The sequence below is a fragment of the Pholis gunnellus genome (assembly GCF_910591455.1).
Source record: "Pholis gunnellus genome assembly, chromosome: 9".
Lineage (NCBI taxonomy): Eukaryota > Metazoa > Chordata > Actinopteri > Perciformes > Pholidae > Pholis > Pholis gunnellus.
Window position 1 is genome coordinate 19,998,530 of NC_136535.1, and position 20,178 is coordinate 20,018,707.

A 20,178-nucleotide genomic window follows, 5' to 3' on the forward strand; every position below is an offset into this window, starting at 1 on the left:
AAAACCTATGAACCAAACTCTATAGGGCCAATGTCACTGAGCTAATTTGTTAATGGAAAAATTAATCGAGGAATTGTTTTGAAATGGGCAGGGTTATTAGATTCTGTTAAATCTCTACAACATACTCAGGTTTAAGCAGGAACAGATGATGTACTATGCATGAAGTACATGTATATATATGTATTGGTGCAGTTTTGTGTGCATGCATGCTTTCATGCTAGCTGTGCATACTGACTAGAAACAGGGGCCAAGCAGTTCATATGAAAAAACAATGAAATGAGAAACCTCTTCCAAACTAATCTAATCCACTTACTTAAACTTTGTAATCCGTTTTCACATTTCCCCTCTGATTCTTCTCATATTCAGCAATATGATATTTGATATATTTTCAGTAATGCCTTATGATTTCTGCTTCTTTCCCATTTTTTAATTTGATTTGAGTCACTTGAATTAAGACTTCATTGCCCCTCCTGTAATAATAAATCCTAGCGATATGGGATGTAAATTAAACAGCTAAATTCAACCAACGCCAACATGGAATATGCATTTGATACATGAGATAAACATATTATACAAGATCAGCACATATGAAAAATATTTAGCTGGTTAACCAGACCTCTGGTACCTTACGCCTCTGTGCATGTGCGTGTGCACAAATTCAACAATACACATCAGTTCACACTTTATAACACAGAAAGTATGCAATAGGACAATAAAGTTATTTTTCTATTCCTTAGTCTGAGTCATCTGCCTATGGGGACACAGCTTCAGTCTTTTGAACATATTAGGAACAGATAAAGCTCTCTCTCACACACACACACACACACACACACACACACACACACACACACACACACACACACAGCTCCAGACTCAAACATGACATGAGAGGTGATGATATTTTGATTGACAAGAGGTGATGTTATTGCTCCGCCTTTGGCCTTGATGTCATTTTTACTAAGAGGCAGCCAGGAGTCACACATGCACACACACACACACACACACACACACACACACACACACACACACACACACACACACACACACACACACACACACACACACACACACACACACACACATGTATGCACATGTGTAAAACAGGAAACAAGATAAAATAACAAACTCCTCCTTTAGCCTCTGGTTATTTGATTGAATCTGAAAAAATAATTGAGATATACAAATGTTAAACGCACACACATGGAGAGACATTCACTCCTCCATTCATAATTGGTGCTTTGCATTTTCTCCTAATGAGAATTGACCCCTTAGCACTTGATGATGTCACAGGTGGTCTCAGCTGGATGATGTCATCATGGAGCTGCCGACCCCTCTATCTCAGGGGATGAGGATTATACAGAAGTGCGCACGAGTATCCTCAATCCAAACATCTACACACACACACACACACACACGAAAAATATACAGCGTCACCGACTATCAGATACAAACAACCTCTCTTAGAAACACACCTGTGCTAAAGAGTGACGCAGGATAAACATACACATTATAGTTCATACACATGTAGGTTTAAATTCTCTACCATACTTTCTCCTACGATTTTGTTTTGTGCAATTTTGAGGCATCTGAGTTTATCCCCATGTGCCGAAAAACAAATTAAGGTTGAGTTTGGCTTTATATCACTTTGAACCACTTCAGTCCCCTGAAGTATGGATAGTTTCACTTTGTTATTATATAGAAGATGTGTGATTTCTTCAACCATTTTTGTGAAAGGCTCTTATTCGCTTTCTTTGAGAGTTAGATGAGAAGATTGATACCACTCTCATGTTTATGTTGATGTTCGCCTGTAAAGCCCTTATAGATAAAAACGTGGCATCAATTACAATTTTGGGAGCGTGCAAATATCATCGTGTGGACAAATTTTCTTTTGTATGCTGTCTATTGTGCTGCAGCTGTAGGCTCTTTAACTGGGTCGGATGTGCACACTATCCACATTCTTTGCTTTGAGTGGTATCAATCCTTTCCACCACAAAGGGAATAGACTTATTAACAAAATGTTGCGTAATTATTGCTCTAAAGAAATCCTAAACCTCTTTACTCGTTAAATCAGACACAACTAAAACAATGTTCTTATTTATTGCATAAAATACAAATGGAATCCACTCCAAAAACAAAGAAAATACATATTTTGATCACCATTCTGATCTAGATGATTTCCACATGAAGCACAGAAACGTGAAATCGTCACTGGTTTATTGTCCCTGCATGGTCTATTGTCCCTGCATGGTCTATTGTCCCTGCATGGTTTCTTGTCCTGGGCTTTGAGGTGGGAGTTCGTGGGAGGTGGTGGTGGGAAGAGAAGACGTCTTCAGATGATTACAAGACGCGGTGTCCCTGCATGAATCACTCAGTAAACATGTTCCCAAAGTTACATAAATGTCATGTTCAAGGGGTGGAGAGGAGCACACCAAGACAGAGAGCTAACTGATACTGGATCAGCCTGGAAATTTCAACTTGAGCATCTGCTAAATATAAATTTTGCAACTTTTATGTGTTTGTTTGTCTTTTTTTGTGTGTCAGATTCAAATCGAGGGTGTGCGGCCAAGCTGTCGTTCTCCTGTCCTCTTAAGGGCCACTACTGTCTGTACGCCAAGTCCTGCTTCAACATGACCAGCCGACAGCCTCACCTTTGGATACACATCATGCTGCTGCACCTACAGGTGCACAGACAATGTGGTTGTGGTTTGCTCACTGAAGTTGGTTTACACTGCAGAGTAGAAAAACATGTTGTGCCCTTTTGAAAAACCTTCATCTAGCAATGAATCAATATAACAAGCTTTAAATTAACAGTTGATTCTGAAAGTCTCCATGTCATTTGGTGAATATATGAAGAGCTGTACAGTTGAGGATTATCCTGGAACGCAAGATGTGGTTGCATCTGTTCGAATGTAAACTGGCAAACAAGAGTAGCTTTGTTTTCCCAACCTTTTTTTTCTCCTTTGTGCCAATATCTTTACTCCGTCTCTATCCGAACCATATCTCTGTTTTATATTTTAATTTTGTTTTCCTGCTGTTTTCTTTTCTCTCTCTTTTGACCAGAGTAAATCCAGTGTCGCTCTCTGCTCCAAGGATGAGTGTGTCCAGAGGCTTTCCACCCTTTGGGAGAAGACGCAGCTAAAAGGAGCTCACAGCTTCCCCATGGCTATGACACAGAACACCACCCCACACAGGAAGGTGTGTGTGTGTGTGTGTGTGTGTGTGTGTGTGTGTGTGTGTGTGTGTGTGTGTGTGTGTGTGTGTGTGTGTGTGTGTGTGTGTGTGTGTGTGTGTGTGTGTGTGTGTGTGTGTGCATGCATGCTGCTTCCCCCTATCTGTCTTGAGCAGAGGGAATGAAGTCATCGGTAGTGAAACAAAAAAAAAACTAAACTCCAACATTGGAAAGTGTCAAAGTTCAACATCCACTTTGTTTGAATATGGAATGCACTAAATGGACAGTTCTGTATACAAGGCCTCTACTCACCCTGACACCTCGTCTTCATCATGTCTGTGTGTGTGTGTGTGTGTGTGTGTGTGTGTGTGTGTATGTGTGTGTGTGTGTGTGTGTGAATATGCGTGCTCATTTCAATGTCTGTTTTTGTAAGTGTGTGGATGTGGGTGGTGTTCCTCATGCTGCTCTTTCATAATGTGACACGCTAAGTGGTCCCTGGGAAATAATTAGACTCACAAAGAAAAATACAGCTGTGGTTTGTCTTTCTCTAAAGTTGTGTTGTGTATTCTATCGGATGGACCAGCTATAGTTACCGCATGGAGCATGAATGTACCCAGTTATTCATAAACACACTAACTTTACACAGGGCAATAGTGGTGGAGTTAGTGTCCAGATACGTTACTTTAGTAAAAGTACAAGTTCCACACTGTAAAACTATTCTGTTACAAGTAAAAGTCCTGCATTGAACATTTTTAGTAAAAATATTTAAGTATAATCAGTTAAACGTACTAACGTATTAAAAGATAGAGAAAAATAGTCTCTGTGACTGTCATACTGTCATATATTATCATCAGATTATTGTTACTCATGCATTGATGTAGAGTTGGATAAGCAGGATGTTGCTGTTGTAGTTGGCTAGTGGACTGCAACTAATAGTTCAACTGGTTAATTGAGTAATTGATTGGTGTGTAAAAAATAAATCATAAAATTGTGAGAAATGCTTTCCCAGATCCCAAAGTGACACCATCATGATGCCTGCTTCGTCCAACCAACAGTCCAGACCTCAAAATTATTAAGCATAAATTCTAAATATCAAAATAATTAGCATTGTATCATAATGATAATTAGCAGCAAATCCTAACTTGTGAATTTGTATATCATGTTTTTGCATGGAAAATGACTTACCAGAACTATTTTAAATTCATTTTTAGTTGTACTTGTACCAACTGTTTGGTTGTTAGTTTGTTAAGCAACTAGTAACTAATGCTGGGAAATAGTTCTAGTAAAGTAAAAAGTACAATATTTCCCTCTGATCTGTGAGTAGAAGTGGAAAAATAAGAAAAGATGCATGTTCAGTACAAGTACCTCAAATTTCTACTTAAATGCACGTAGTTACATTCCATCACTGCAGGGGAGGAAGATTCATGCTGTGTGACGCTCAACGGTTCAAACACGGTTGTAAACTTCTGTTTTATGGTTTTCACTGCATCAGTCTCCATTAAAACCTCTGATTTACGTGCTTACCCACTAGTAAAATATGCTTTGTGCGGTTCTCGACTGGCCCCAAGTATGAAGTATGAAGCTACAGCCAGCAGCCAGTTAGCTTAGCATAGGACTGGAAACAGCTAGCTTGGCTTTGTCCAAAGATAACAAAGTGTGATGTGATGATCAGAGCTGGCATTAATAAGATGACTAACCGGTAGCGACCCAACAAACCTGCCAAGTACACAGTCTACAGTCTACGGAATGACACACTTTTGACGTCCCTTTTTGCTTTAATGTGGGTTTTTCATTTGTCAGGTAGCACCAAGAAATAACACCAAAAAGAGAAGATGAGATTAAACAACAAAGAGGGAATAAGAAGGCCACGACCTTTCCCGCATCCATATGCTCTGCATTTCCTCTTTGCGTTCTTTCCCACTCTATTAGTCCTACAGCTTCACTCCTGTCGCTGTCAGCCAATAAGAAACACATGTAGTGGAAGACGAGGAGAGAAGAGATGCGAGAGGAAGAAAAGCTATTACATACATCAGACAGAAAAGGTTATCGATTGTGTCTGTCCTGACAGGGAGATTTAAAAGGACACTATAGGGCTTCACGAGGCTCCAGAGGTTTAGGAATGAGTTATGTACAGCCTCTGGCATCTTATGCTCGTGGTTTTATGACAGAGATAATAAAAAGCTGGTGTGAGCAAAGCTGAGAGGGATGGAGGGAGGTAAGAGCTTCAAGGATGAACAGAAATGAAAGGATGTGAGATACTTGGGAGGAAAAGGTTGAGAAAGATACATTAACAATAGAAAGGTAATTGATTTAAAAAATGAAAACAGTAAAAAGACTTGAAAAGTCGGTCTGGGGTCAAGAGATGAAGATTAATCGAAGATTAAACTGAAATGAGCCTCGAGAAATTAGAGAGCTGCACCATCATTGCGTTAAACACAAGAGACATTGATCAGTACGAGAGAGCAAAGTGGAGATTGAAGGATGAAAGGAAAGGACATTATGGGAAATAATGGGCAAGATTGGAAAAAGAAATCCAGGCACTGAGTGATTAAGATTAAGCACAGTATTCCTCTACCGTCTGTTGTCCCTTAAAGAGGGTAGATGAATAACAGTGGTAACTGGAGATGACAGAGAGAGCTAAGATTACTAAAAATAATGGTTCAAGGAGAGGAAAGTACAAAAAAAAAGTATCGTAGGATAAGCAGATGAAGTAAAGACGAAACATGTGATATGTGGAGCAATTAAACACTGATGAAGGAGCAAGATGTGAACATGCAGACTGAAAAAGACGGGGGTAAAGATTATGAAGAAGTATAATAGAATAAAGGATGTGGCAAGATAAAAGAGCAAGAGGAAAACAAGATATGACGGCAGCAAAGTGGAAGCCTGAGAAGCGAGATACTTCACAAGTATTGTTTCACCTTCTGCCTTTAGCCCGGAGTTAGAGCGCTTGTTGATACGACTTTGGGTGGAGATAAAGTTTGGGCAGACGATGAGGATGAAGGAGAAAGGCTGAATACCAAGAGATAGAGTAAAGCTAAAGACTGAGATTAGATAAAGATATTTGGGGAAGGAAAGGTAGGGTGGGAAGACGAATTGCTCCTTTTTAAAGGAGCAACAAGACTTACAGGATGTGCTTTACATGTGGGAATTGTTGCGTTCGGCTGTGCCTGCTTAAAATTGGCTTATAATATCAGGACATCATGCATTCATGCCCAGACATTGTTGGACATTTTCCTGAGAGACATATATAAAGCCTTTTCCATGTTTATTTCATCCACTCCCCCTTCCAACACTCCCACTTCTCATCCACTCGTCTTTCTCCTGACTCCCACTCCCCTCTCTACTCCTCTTCCTGTCTCCACCTCCCACTGTTCTTGCTCTCTGTCTCTGGTTAAGTTTATTCAGGAAACCTCCATGAAGCTTCTCTGTCCTCACGTCTCCTCTACTGTCCTCTCCTTTTGTCTAATCCTGTCCGGTCTCATCTCATTATCACAAGCCTCCTCTCATTTGATCTCTTCTTCAATTGATGAGACTCCCCAAGACCTGTAAGCAGACTTTGATGTGTAAAAATGGTGAATGATGAAGTTTCCCTTTTAAATTGTAATAAAATACAACAATAGGTGAGACTACAAAGAAAGCAGTGAGAGCATCTCTCTCCTCTGATTGATTTTTTTTCTCTCACTTATTTCAATAACATAGCTTTTTAAAACTGAACATGAGAACGTGTTGCAGATGCAGTACAGCTCTCCATCGTCGCTGTTTTGCCTTCAGTTGTAATCCGTCATGTGCAGTCAGAATCTTGCATCGGGATCACATTATAATGGTGATCTACAAACGGCGATAGAGGGAGGAGGGTGACGTGCAGAAGGAGAGAGAGAGGGGGGGGGGGGGCGTACTGAAGGGGTAAAGGGGGTTACATGAGGATAGACAGATTATATTCAGACTAAGCCATTGTTTCTTCATCTCTTTATTGAATGCACCTCTCAGGTCCTGAAGGATCAAATTTGTGTTTGTGTTTGTCCACATCCGTCTGTTGTCCAGCTGCGTCATGTGTCACCCTAAACACAGCGACTTCCTCGTAAAGGCTCATTCAAACCGTATACAGTACAAATGAGTTAATCTGTTCATTATGGACTCCGGAAGCACATACTCATGTGTGGTGTTTTACTCATTCAAGTTAATGATTCCCTTCTCGTTGTGTTATGCAGCAGATCTGGGCCTTGTTTGATTGTTTCTCATACATTGTTGCTCAACTTCTGACTCACAGTCTGGCCCTCATCGTCTTTCTGCTTCTGTCTTTCCTTTGTTGCTTTTTAAAGAATAGATGATTCAGATCAGCTATGCTTTGTAATCAGGAAACAATGTTGAAGCTATTTTAATTACCTTGGCATTTGTGTTTGGCATTGTTCAATCCAGAAAAGGCTCTGTTGTCATTGTTTCTTCTGAGAGCCAAAACTCGGTGGAATGAAGATTACTGTGTGCAGGCTTGAATTATTCAACAAGTAACTTTAATGAGCAACTTCTGTCTGTCAGCCACAAGTGGTAGTTCTTTCATCTTTCATCTGCGTCGCATTATTTCCTTGAATGAGTATCCTAGATTGGAGAAAGTATCCACATCCTGTACTTAAAATGGCTAAGATAAATGTTTAATTAATAGCAATGAATCAAATGTGAAACCAGCGTGACATTGGGTGTGTTCTTAGTGATGAACCTACAGAGAAATATCACCTGGATCAGCAGCTGCTCTCGGCTTTACGGAGCTTTGTTTTCAGATGTTCTCTGTGAAGAAGCTCTAAAAACCCACTGTATACTACCTGCCCAGCCTCCGACATCAAACAGACACAGTTGGCGCTAGCTGGTGAACATAGTGGAGCATTTAGCTCTAAAGAGTCAGATATTTCCCTCAGGAGTTGGTCGAGACCAAAAACAGAGCTAAACGAGTGAATGTTGGACTTGAATTCATCAGCTGGTCAGAAACGACACTCTAAATGAATAATAATATTCTTTCTGTTGTAATAATAGTTTTTTTTTCTCACAAAGCTCTCACCAGATTACGTTGTACAGCAGCTGGATTCTCTCAATATCACACGATCACACGACACACAGAGGCGATTGTTTGTTCTAAACAACAATGGAGATTAGCGTTGATGCTGCAATAGCATCTGTTACCTCAGAACTGGAGAGAATGTCTTAATTGAAAGAAGAGCAAAGAACGACAGTGAAGGCTTTTCTCGATGTTTTTGCTCTTCTCCCTTTCTTTCACCTCTTCATCCACCTTTCAGCCTCTCACACTGTCTCAGACTTTTCAGTAATCGTAATCAGGATTTCTCAAATTTGCAACATGCGTCTCCTGAAGACCACTTAGTCCTCTAAATCGTATCAGAATAATGAAGTTTGCCCAAATCCACAGATCTCTCTCAGCCACACGTGTTCCTGGTTTATATGCATCCGCAGGCAAATCCTTTCACCTCAATTACAACACAAAGGACGGCTCTGATATATGGATGAAACTAAATTCTGTGTGTGTGAGTGTGTGCGTGTGATACACACCTAAAAAACTGCTTTCAAATTTAAATCCTCGCTTAACATCAAGGACCGACTGAAGGGGCGCGGGGTCGAAAGGTCAAGCACACTAGTAGCTCGGTCATCATATACTCCTTATTAAAATCCAGTTCCCTCTGGGCGTTTCATGCGAGTACCTTGTCCGTGGTCAGTAACTCTACACTCGTTCTTAAATGGATCATCAGAAAACGTGAAAGGACTCGAGAGTTCAGAGACATGATGAAGCGGAGTCTTCTGCCGCGGTTGGTGGTCAGGATATTTTAAACTGAGTTCATTACAGAGAGATTAGGTTAAACAGCAAATGTACGCAAGTACAGTATGAAGACACACACACACACACACACACACACACACACACACACAGGATGATGTCTGTTTCTTTGTCATGAAGACTGACGACAGTAATCCATCATCTCCTTGAATGTTCCTGTTTTAAGATATGTATTATCTCGTGGGTTTAGCTGTCATTGAAGTGTGTTTGTGTGTATTCAAAGTGAAGTATAACTCTTACCATGTGCGGGGGGTCTTCGGGGATTTGTATTGGTTTCCATTACTTTCTATTCTGAAACACACACACACACTGATGCACAGTTGCGCAGTCCATGACTGGAATGTCAAGGTTTTAAGTACCTCTTAGAGTTGAGGACTACTTACCATCTGTGTGTACTATGCTAGTGATTTGGTATATGTGTGTGTGTCTTCCTGTACAGCAGCTTTAACAAGCTTTAACAAATTTATGTGGGCTGGTTAAACCTCTCCTATAAATTCCCATTTAATTGTCTTATTCCTTCTCAGTCTTTATAGTATTTTGTGTTTATAGAAACTATCCGTGGGATCAGAATGAGGGATGATGCGTCAGTAGCTCATACAGAGAATGTGAGCATATTAAACCATTAAAGAAAGTTGATGATGCCGGCTTTAATTTAATAATACACAGCTGTTCAAATGTCCTAATAATTCAGCTCTAATGTCGGCTATGTGGGCAATGTGCAGATGTAATATGCAGGACAGAATAAATCAAATATGATAGGATGGATCAGACGCAGTATTCCCTGTATTTATTCCTAGTAAGCTGTCACAGCGCAATACCAGGAAACTGAAGAAGCTAAATAGAATTCACACATCATTACTTGTATTTGTTACACTCGTGCTTTTCCTACCATGACATGTCCAATTTTCTTCTGTGAAAAAGCTCTTTTGTCAATATTAATACAGATCTACCGAATGGGAAGTTAAAATGTAGTTACAGGATATTTAATAGCTATTCTGTTTTCTCTCCATCTGGCTTCAGGACCTGGACAGTCTCCAGATTCAGCTGGAGGAGGTGCGTTTTTTTGACCTGTTTGGCTACAGTGAGGAAGAGGAAGGCTGGCTTTGCTTCATGTGTAACAATCCGGAGAAGGCCACAGGTACACTCACACACTCACACACACACACACACACACACACACACACACACACAGCCCAAATAATACCATGATCAGAGTACACATAGTTTACTGTACGGGCATAACCAAGTTGGTTTCATACAAACAGAGAAGTTTGTGAAAAAGCACATTATTGTTGCAACTGTTTGAAAATTTGAGATTTATAGATGTTTTTTTGAGGAGCGGTTGAACAAGAAAATAATATTCTCTGTTTCATCAACTTCATATTAATATCAAGATCGTCATTAAGAAAACAGACAGGGATTAGGAATATGGACACTTTTCATAGGCTGACGTACAAAATTTGACGACTCCTGGAGACGAATAAGTGCTCTGTGAGCATCAGTTAGTTACTGTGAGATCGTTTGTTGTTCTGTATAAGTTGTCGTATGTCGTGAATTAATGATGATGAAAACACTGATGGATGAAATAAGCAAAAAAATCAATAAATTTCACGGCCCATAAAAGTATAAAAAGGGTGAGGCAGAGAGGAAGCACACAAGGACAAATAGACAGTAAGACTGTAACAAATTGACCCTCTGCGCCTCAGATTTCCTCTCATATATTACCATCAAATTACTCACTTTAACGACTAAATTCCTCTGTGGTTTCGCCTAAATTGCTCCTGCCCCTTGTTGTCCTCTCTAAACAGAGCAATGAACAACCAAAGTGGGGTTTTACGTTGTTTTTTTCCCCTCAATTCGATCATGTCACAAGCTGTCCTGGGCACACAGTTGTGGTCTGATGGTAAAACCACCACAGAGCTGAGCTCAAGGGGATGTTTTCACTCAAAACGCCGTCAAGGGGAATCATCTTTTCTCAGAACAGTCGAGAGAAATGGAGCAAAGAGCAGCTCTTAATAGCTGCCAGTCTGATTTGAAGGAGCACTGGAATCAGTCAGTCAGTGCCATCGTGATTTACTGCTGATTAGTTTACTTTGGACCAGCGACCCCCTTCGACGAGCACTTTGTCCGGATGAAGTCAAACTTGGAATAGTGACCAAATCCTTAAATGACATTTAGATTACTGATTACTTAAAGCTGTATAAAATGTGACCAAAATATATTTGTACAAAAATCTATTGAGCACATTTAAAAGCTTATCAAAACAAAAAAAGATATTCTGCCTTAGGTTTGTTTTTCATATGTTTATTGATGTGAATTCATCCATTCAGTCCGTCTAAGATTATATATTTGTTCTACCGTTTACTATTTATAACTGAGCTTTATACTTAATTATCTATTATATCACTGTTCCCTTTGCTACTGCTGCACTGCATATTCCTCCGCTATGGGACTGATAACAGATAATCGTATCTTATTTACACTGTTATGCATCTCTCCCCTGGTGCCTGTCTCTTCTCACTCGTTTCTCCACTGTGTGAAACAAAGAAAGTGTGTTTAGTTGAGTGATGAGACATTTACAGAGTCTCTAAATCGATGAGTGACAGTTTAGCCTTTCAAAGCAAATGTGACAGATTTTGGGGAAACGGGCTTAAAATCTACGTGTATCTCTCGGTCAGTCTTTCATAGAAGCAGCTATTAGTTGTATAAGAGTGTTAGAAGAGTGCAATTCGTGGTAGATGCTGTGTGATGAAGAAATAATGTAAGAATGAGAGGGGACTGGCTTCTGAGAAATGTAACTTGAAATCAAAATGAGAAGTTTGAAACCTTTTTTCCAAACAGCAACATGTTGTTTTCAGGCTCCGCTGTTTGACGGCAGCTTTAAGAAGCCAGCAGGTATTTGCCAGAAAGTAAAAGCGAGAGACGGTAAATTGAAATTACGGATGATTACCGCATTCAGTGTCTCACACGTTTTATGTAGCAATAATAAGAAAAGAACTTGGGTCATTTGAGTTATTTTGAGATGTCAAGGAAATAAAGCATGTTATTTTCATATTACAAACAACCATAATTATTAGAATAAACTTAAAGATACACTGAGGAGTTGTTCTTGTACACAGTCATATATACAGTTTCTAAGTAAAACACATTGTGGACATTTCCTTCCACTAAAAACACGTTAAAATATAATGAATCCAGCATTGTTTACATCCATGTTTGCGAGCTATGAGTCCGATTTTTTTCTGCTTTGCCATATTTCCTTCCACGTTTCAGCCACCAACTGTCGATCAGTGTGAAAATGTAGGCAGAAATATACATCACAAAACAAAACAACATGACGCTATATTACAGTGTAAAGCTTCAGGTGCTTAGGAAACAGGTAGAACGTAGAAGTCATCTGAAAGCACACTGAGCACCTGGAACAACACTAATTCACTTGGAAGTGGTTCTACAGTCGTCAGTAATCAAGTTAATAGATGATTTAGTGAGTGATGAATGATCTTGGAATTACTGTTCATTTAGGTTCATTTACATGGAAGCTGTCATTAAGCTGGGTTCACAGCTTTTCATTTTCACTTTCTTCCATGTCGTCCTCTTGTCATCATCCATTTCTTCAAATACACAAGCACACATGCACAGAAGTAAACACACACACACACACACACACAGTCGTCAGCCTGCGCGATCCAAACAGAACAAAAGCCAAATGAAAGCCATTCTTCCAGCTCTGCTGCTCAGAACATTGTAATCACTGAGCCAGCTGAATGACTGCAAGGGACGGGTGATTACCTTTTAGATTCCTGCCAGTCTCTCTACATTACAGGACCGGAAAAAAAAGGAATAGTAGTACTTTCCCATTGGGATGGTGTAATTGGAAGCGTGCGTGCATGGATACATGTGTTTACAAAAGCATTTGTGTCTTTGTATCCTTGGATAGCTCAACTGCTCTGCATGTCTGACTGCAGAGCTGAGTCACTATCATCATTAAACCTGTTCAAAACAACACGTAGTTAACACACCAACAGTCACCTGTTCACCTCAGCATGGCCAGTGATGAGAGTTTTTGTTGAAACAGGAAATTAACACATTCCAAAGCAATTGAGCAACATACAGCCAGCATATACTTGTACACTTGAGTATGTGTGATATGAGCCAAGGAAATAAGGACTTGGAGGCACTTTATGCTACTTGGCAGTCAGTTAAATTAACATTAGTCCTGATATGTATTGACATGTGAATTTCTTGGCTCTAAATCTATCCTGCATTGTATTCAAACAACCCACTGTGTTGAATAAGGGACCCCTCTGTGACCTTCACCACCTGAGGCCTGACATGTTTGTGTCAGTCACATGAACTCAGTGGTTGCCCTGAACCAACATTATCTGCTGCTGATCATCAGTCAGCTGTCGATAGTGAGCTACAGGGGCTACTTTACATTTTATGTAAAACATGTTTACGGAACATTATGACCATTATTTCTTTTTCCTTTAATTCTTTTTTTAAGGGATTTTCAGGAAAGATGTTTTCACTTTAGACAAAATAATTGGTACATACTGTATAGCACTTTTATATGTAGGGTGGGTGATCATACCACAGTGCCTGTATCCATGACATCAAATATTGGACACAAACACAAATTTGAAGAGCTCATGTACATGAACCTTAATTCAAATGGTTTGTAAAAATGTAAAACATATGAACGGGTCTTTCACCAAAACGAATATGTCCATAAAACAAGCTCACAATATGCAGTCGTAGCCAGAAATAAAACAAATCTCCACTTGAAACTCGTCCAACTGAAAGCTGTCCAGCTACAGCCAGCATATTAGGTCAAGTTACAGTAAATGTCGGCAATGACTCATCTCACTGAAACAAACGTACCAACTTGACTTCAGTCCCTGTGCAATTTGGAATTGGATCCATGTCACTTTTAGGTGACCCACTTTTGCATTTTCATCACAAATGCAGCGCATAACACTTCTCCATATTTACCATGTACGCATGCTGTTCACATTAACAGCTGCCCCCCCGCCAACATTTTACTTTAAAATTCTCGCTGACTTCGCCTTAGTGGCTCACCTTACTACACATATCACACACACACACACACACACACACACACACACACACACACACACACACACATGCACAAAAGCAAGGAGCTAGTCTCATGTTTTTAATGGTAAAACAAACAAATAGAGAAAGGTTTTTCCATGTGTTTTTCCGTTGTCAAGGCCAGTTGTTACTGCAACTCCATGATGCTTTACGATATACTGTTGAGTTTAACTACTGGAATGCCTTTGAAGTGAGTGGTAACGAGCAGAGTTGTGTGTGTCTGTGTGTGTGTGTGTGTGTGTGTGTGTATGCGCATGTACTGTATGTGTGGACATGCCAGAAAACAGATACGCAGGTTGAACATGTTCCCTCTCTAATCCACTTCCGGTGTTTCTGGCATTATTGAGTTTTTAATCGCCTCATCACCAAACTTACCACAGAGATAACTGGTTTGTGTGAAACCACTAGAAACAAGACAGAAGATAATTGTGATTGTCTTGAGTGGACTTTTAGGCCTTTTATCACAACCCTCACTCCCTCGTGCCGCTACATGTGGGTTTGAACACACATTCACTCATGTCTGGAAGACTGATCCCCTGTTTGCAAAAAAAAAAGATGGAAAACCCCAAGAATGACTTTCCATCATTCTGCCATCAATCAGTGAAGACACGCTGGACAGAAATTCCCAACCTCCAGGAATTATGTTGCAAATTCAAGGGATTCCCTGTCTAAAGAGAGACGTTCATCACGCAGTGTGTCATTATTAAAGATGGAGTTTTGAGAGTTAGGGAAGTGTGCTCAAATGATTTCAGACAGCATTTGTCGGGGGGGGCCGTTAATATCCTCAGGCAGGGCTGTGGTCATAAGGAAACATGTTGGCTAATACCTTGTTATTGACAAGAAGGGATAACCATTTCAGGATATTGGCCTATAAAGCTCTCCAGTCAAATCTTCCACTCTTCTCTCATTTAAATCTTAACTACGGTAGGCAATCTAATATTGACTTAAAGGGTAACTTCTGTTTTTTTTCTTCATATTTTCCCATTATTTTGTATCCAAGTGACTAATGGCGATACAATTCTTTTTAATTGGTCCAGTGTCGTGGGGGAACAATGTAACCGGCAGCTGCGAAACGAGCTGCGAGCGCAGTTGCGCAGCGTCAATGCATCATTGTGTCCACTAAAAGTGCTTGTTTTTGCCACTGACAGGCTCAGATTCTTATTAAACGACAATATTATGGAAATTACCCTACAGAGAAATAAAATGTTTTTCCTTAGCTTTCGCCTGATCTGGTTTAGTCACAATACTGGAATTTCTAACTTTAAATAATATTTTGAAAAATATCGACATTCAATACCATTGTTGATCCCATTTGAAAAATTGGCATTTAGGGCATTATTTTTTCTTAAAGCATAAATAAAGTGTGTGTGTGTGTGTGTGTGTGTGTGTGAGTGTGTGAGAACTATCTGTCGGAGAGGTTTTATTCATATCTGAGGTTTTACAGCTTCATCCTCTGAATTTTTTATGACTCTTTGTGACATTTTTTTAACATGTTGTTTGTCAAACTTTATGGTTCTCTTCTGGTTTGTCTCACTGTAAATGCTTTTTTTTGCTCTCAGGTCCCTCTTGAAGTAGAGATCTTGATATCAATGAGACTCTTAAATAGAGTTACATAGCATAGAGGTAACATACTGTAGGTTTTGAATGTCCAAGCAGGACCAGGACTTTGCGTAGCAAGCTAAACATGCTTCCAATAAAAGTGAAAGACAATATTTAGCCTTTTGAGTTTTTTCTTGGAGGCTATTGTGAATCGGAAAAATATACCATGAATAAAAGTTAGAGCAAAGATATTGCAAAAAGTGCAGAGTAACAAAGAAACTGGATTCACAAAAGTACGGACTAGCTGTCAAATTAGCTACATTGTGCTTCATGTCACTAAGAAACAAAGTATCACCTGTGAACAACAGTCCTGCAGGGATTCCCCTTAGCTGCTGTTTTTTTCTATTCTGAAACATGTTTTTGCAAAGCTAGGCACGTTACAAGAAGCACCTTTTCTCTTTGTTATAACTTGGCATTTTTTACAGTTACTCAGAAAGGAAAAACTTGACATTAACAGTTGGATGTGTGGGGGCCTGGTAACGCGTTTACAACCACATTTTTTCCTAATGTTGATGGTTAACAAGGGTGAGTCAGGGAACTGTGGTTTAAACCCAGATTGTTCTTGCAGGACACATCTCGCTGTTCTCCTCACACCTCATCCTGATGTTGTCGTACTCTAGCCAAAGACTACAAACACCAAACCACATATCCACGAATGCACTCATACATTATAAAAGCCAAACAAATTGACATATCCCAACACGAACGTGTTTATGTTTTAGGCCTGGAGGCGTAATTAGGCTTGGTTTGGAGGAACAGCTGTTTCTGCTAATGATTTGGGTCGGACACTTCACTCTTGTCACAGTTTTGAAATCCTGTCCCCCATGAAGCTGAAATTGTAGCGCTGGTAGAGAAGCCTTATTTAATGTGTTATGGGTCATGTGACTACACGTGGACGGATCTAAATAGAAGCCTAAATGCAGCAGAAACATACGTTATTTGTTGCGACTCAGTGTGTGCGTTTTATGTCCTTGTCTCATTGTTTGACATCAGCGTGTCCCAGACGAGGTGTTGTGAATTACTGTACTTGCCTGAGGCTGACAACAAATCCAGGGATCCCTTTCCAGGTGTCCGCTTCAAAGCGAAGACACAGTGATTTATGTAGCAGACAAGTTTATTTCTGCACTCAAAGAATATTTGTTAGATGATGCAGAGAAGCCGGCACACAGTAATGATGGGAGTGTGTCTAACTGTATATAAGCAGCGGGCCTGTCTCAACAGTCTGACAGGAAGTCAATGTGCAGAGGACACACACACACACACACACACACACACACGCAGACTGACAATTTGGAAGGAATGTAAATGTTTTACTCATACTACAAGACGTAAGTGAGAATTCTCTGTCTGTCTGTCCGTGTGTGTGTGTGTGTGTGTGTGTGTGTGTGTGTGTGTGTGTGTCCTTTGCATATCTATACCGTTCATACCGTTCATCCGATCTACTTCACACATTGATGGGTACTCAAGAACATGCAGTGTCGAAGTCGGGTAAATTTGGACATGCAACACGTTTAATATTAATACACTTTGAATAGAAATGTGAACAGCGCTCTGTGCAGCAACAGGCCCGCGACCCATTGACAGCAGTTCACTTTAGCTGCTGGATGATGGATACACTAACATTCCAGCCGAAACTCTTCGAATGGCCACGCCCCCAAAACAAAGATTAGGGATGATGAAGGAATCAATGTTTCTGTCACAGCCCTGCAAAGGATGTCATTCTCCATCATGTTGTATTGTGTAATGTTGAGGGCTGCAGTTTGGGCTTACCATTATAATTATTGTTATTATTAATGATTAAGATGCTATTTTTTGAGTATTCAATTCATTTTTTATTCTAAATCTCAAATCATACAATCATAGGCCCATAAAAAGTTGGCAGAGCCTGAAATAATGTCTTAAAAAATGCTCCTTCTGTCTAAAAACTGAAAGGTATTTGATTTAAAATCATGTGAAATGGTTGACCTTTAAAGGTTGTTCATGTTTGGCCACAGCCACCTCTGTGAATCATCTTTCCAGCAAGCCCCCCCCCCCCCCCCCCCCCCCCCCCCACACACACACACACACACACACACACACACACACACATGTACACTCTTATCAGATTGCAGTAATCTCTTGACTGCTTTCGTCCTCGTGGATACAAAGGGTGGCTCTGTTTTTCTGTGGTCAACATCTGAAGTCCTGCTTTACTGGCACCAAACCTAAACCAGCCAAATCATCTGTGTTCTGGTCTGAGGACCACAGTCTCTCAGACACAGTCAAACATATCACACAACCAGGAGGCTGTGTGGGTGAGTGTTTGTAATCGGACCAGTACAGACTTCACTTCGGGGTAGTTCTCCTTCATCTTATCAGAAAGACGCACACATGCACAAGTGATACAAAATGTTTTCGCTTAAACGTAGTAACTGACCTGAACAACTCATTGATGTTCACTGGAAGTTCAAGTTTGTTTGTATCCTACAATTTCATCAGATACAATGTTAAAGTGCTTTATAGGCTTATAAAACATCACAACTATGAACAAAAGAAACAGGATGAAATAAAAGTGAAGGGAATTGAGAACGGAATGGAATTAATGACGTGAGTCTCAGATCAGCCGGGTGGCTTTCTGGCCTAAATGTACCAGACCTCTGCTTTTGTATTGTATATTTAGCCAGTTGCATGTATGTTATGTTGCTGCCAGCCCATGTCCAAAGCATACCATTATTTTTTCAGTTGGGAATTCTTTTTTTCTGTCTTGCAGGCAGCCGTTGGCTTCCATTCATTTCCCTATGGCGTGGGTCTCAATCTTGAATTATTCAGAGGCCATGAGCCAGGTTGCATCCTAAAAATAATAATGATAAAAAAGTAAATGATTACTGTAGACTTAAAAGACCGGGGAAAATCCAAATAGGAAGAAATGGAAAAATAGATATCTGTGAGCCAGATGTTACAATACATTCTAACCATGTAGGGGGCTGTGAATTTGTCCGTGAGCTGCATCTGGCCTGGCCTGGCCTACTCTATGAAAATAAATTTGCAGAATCTAGAAATGTGCTGCTTGCTGGTTGGTTGCAAACATTCCACATTTTTTATTTCACCTTTCGGGCTAGATTTTCTAGTAACATAGCTCATAACCACAGTTCTGTTCAACGACTGATTCAAGTCTCAGATGTCAGACCCCTCCACCAGCTCACCAATGCATCATATTGGCAGACCTTTCAGATCAATCTATTGATGGTCAGCTATAAAGTTATAATGTTTCTTTCTCCCGCTCTGTCTCTGTTTGTGTGGCCCTCTAGTTGTGAACCAGGAGGGACAGCCTCTGATTGAGGGGAAGCTAAAGGAGAAGCAGGTCCGCTGGAAGTTCATCAAGCGCTGGAAAACCCGTTACTTCACCCTGGCAGGAAACCAGCTCCTCTTCCGTAGAGGCAAATCAGTACGTCATCAATGGAAATCAAGCCTCCTCACACATGTACACTGTTTCTGGCCTCTCATTCAGAAAATCTTTATTAATGCTTCCTAGTTCCGTGTCATTTGAATCATGATGAAACTCTGTATGAAACAGTGGAAATCACATCTCGTGATAAGCTCATTATCCCTCAGGAGCATCTGGTGAATCCGACTGTAACAAACAATGGCCCCAGTAAGGCCTCTTGGGGGACTCCCAAGGCCAAAGCGTGATGCTGCAACAACCTGAGTCACTCTCACCCACTATAACTCAAAGCAGATATCATTACGCACAAGTAGCAAACACAGAGCAGGAGGTACTGCCTCGTGGGTTCAGGTGTGAGTCAAAGAAAAGACCGTTTTCATTGAAGCAATGAGCGGTGTGTTTGCTGGTGTCTTACTGTAAGGTCGAACAAAGGCTCAGGTTACTGATCGGAGAATTTTTGTGGAAAGGAAAGGTTTGTTTAATCAAAACTTTAAGCGAAAGCAGCACGTTCAAACATTTGTTCGGGTCAAAGTTCTGACAAAGTTTGCTAAAAAAATAAAAAGGTCAAGTTTGATTTTATCCAGCTGACGGAAGAAAAATATTTTCAGTCAGATCAGTCCATGAGAAAATCTGATTTATTGGGAAACACTAAACCTCTGTGTATTCGTGCTTATATCTGGGTTTATGGCGGTCATCTACAGGAGTGAAACAATTTATTATAATTGAAATAAGGTTCACAGCCGACAGGAGATTGGGTGTCCTCTGGATCTTTAGATATGTTTATACAATCAGCTCCCAAAACGTAGAGGGAGGCACAACATCAAAGAGGAATATGTGGAAACAGTGGGATATTCTCTGGTGGTTGAAATGCAGAAGTAGGTTTGAGCTCTCTTTTTTTAACTCCTAACAATAGTCGTCGTGCTCCTTTCCAGATGGTATTGCACTCCTCTCTTTTTGCAGCAGCCAAAATTTGGAAAGGTTTTGAGTCTTTGTTCTCAGAGCTCAGTCCATCTTTGTTCTGGAGGTATTTTTGGTATA

At 40.3% G+C, this 20,178-nt stretch overlaps 1 protein-coding gene across 1 annotated transcript in view; it reads left to right on the plus strand.

Annotated features, from left to right (window-relative positions):
- Positions 1 to 20,178, plus strand: part of veph1 (ventricular zone expressed PH domain-containing 1) — a gene marked incomplete at both ends in the record, with an annotated part of 55,540 nt that overhangs the window by 33,111 nt on the left and 2,251 nt on the right. Inside the window, 4 exons of the mRNA XM_079166265.1 lie at positions 2,542 to 2,681; positions 3,061 to 3,195; positions 10,026 to 10,143; positions 19,007 to 19,143. Of these exons, the coding sequence (XP_079022391.1) occupies positions 2,542 to 2,681; positions 3,061 to 3,195; positions 10,026 to 10,143; positions 19,007 to 19,143 (530 nt within the window). The remainder of the gene's footprint in view (positions 1 to 2,541; positions 2,682 to 3,060; positions 3,196 to 10,025; positions 10,144 to 19,006; positions 19,144 to 20,178) is intronic.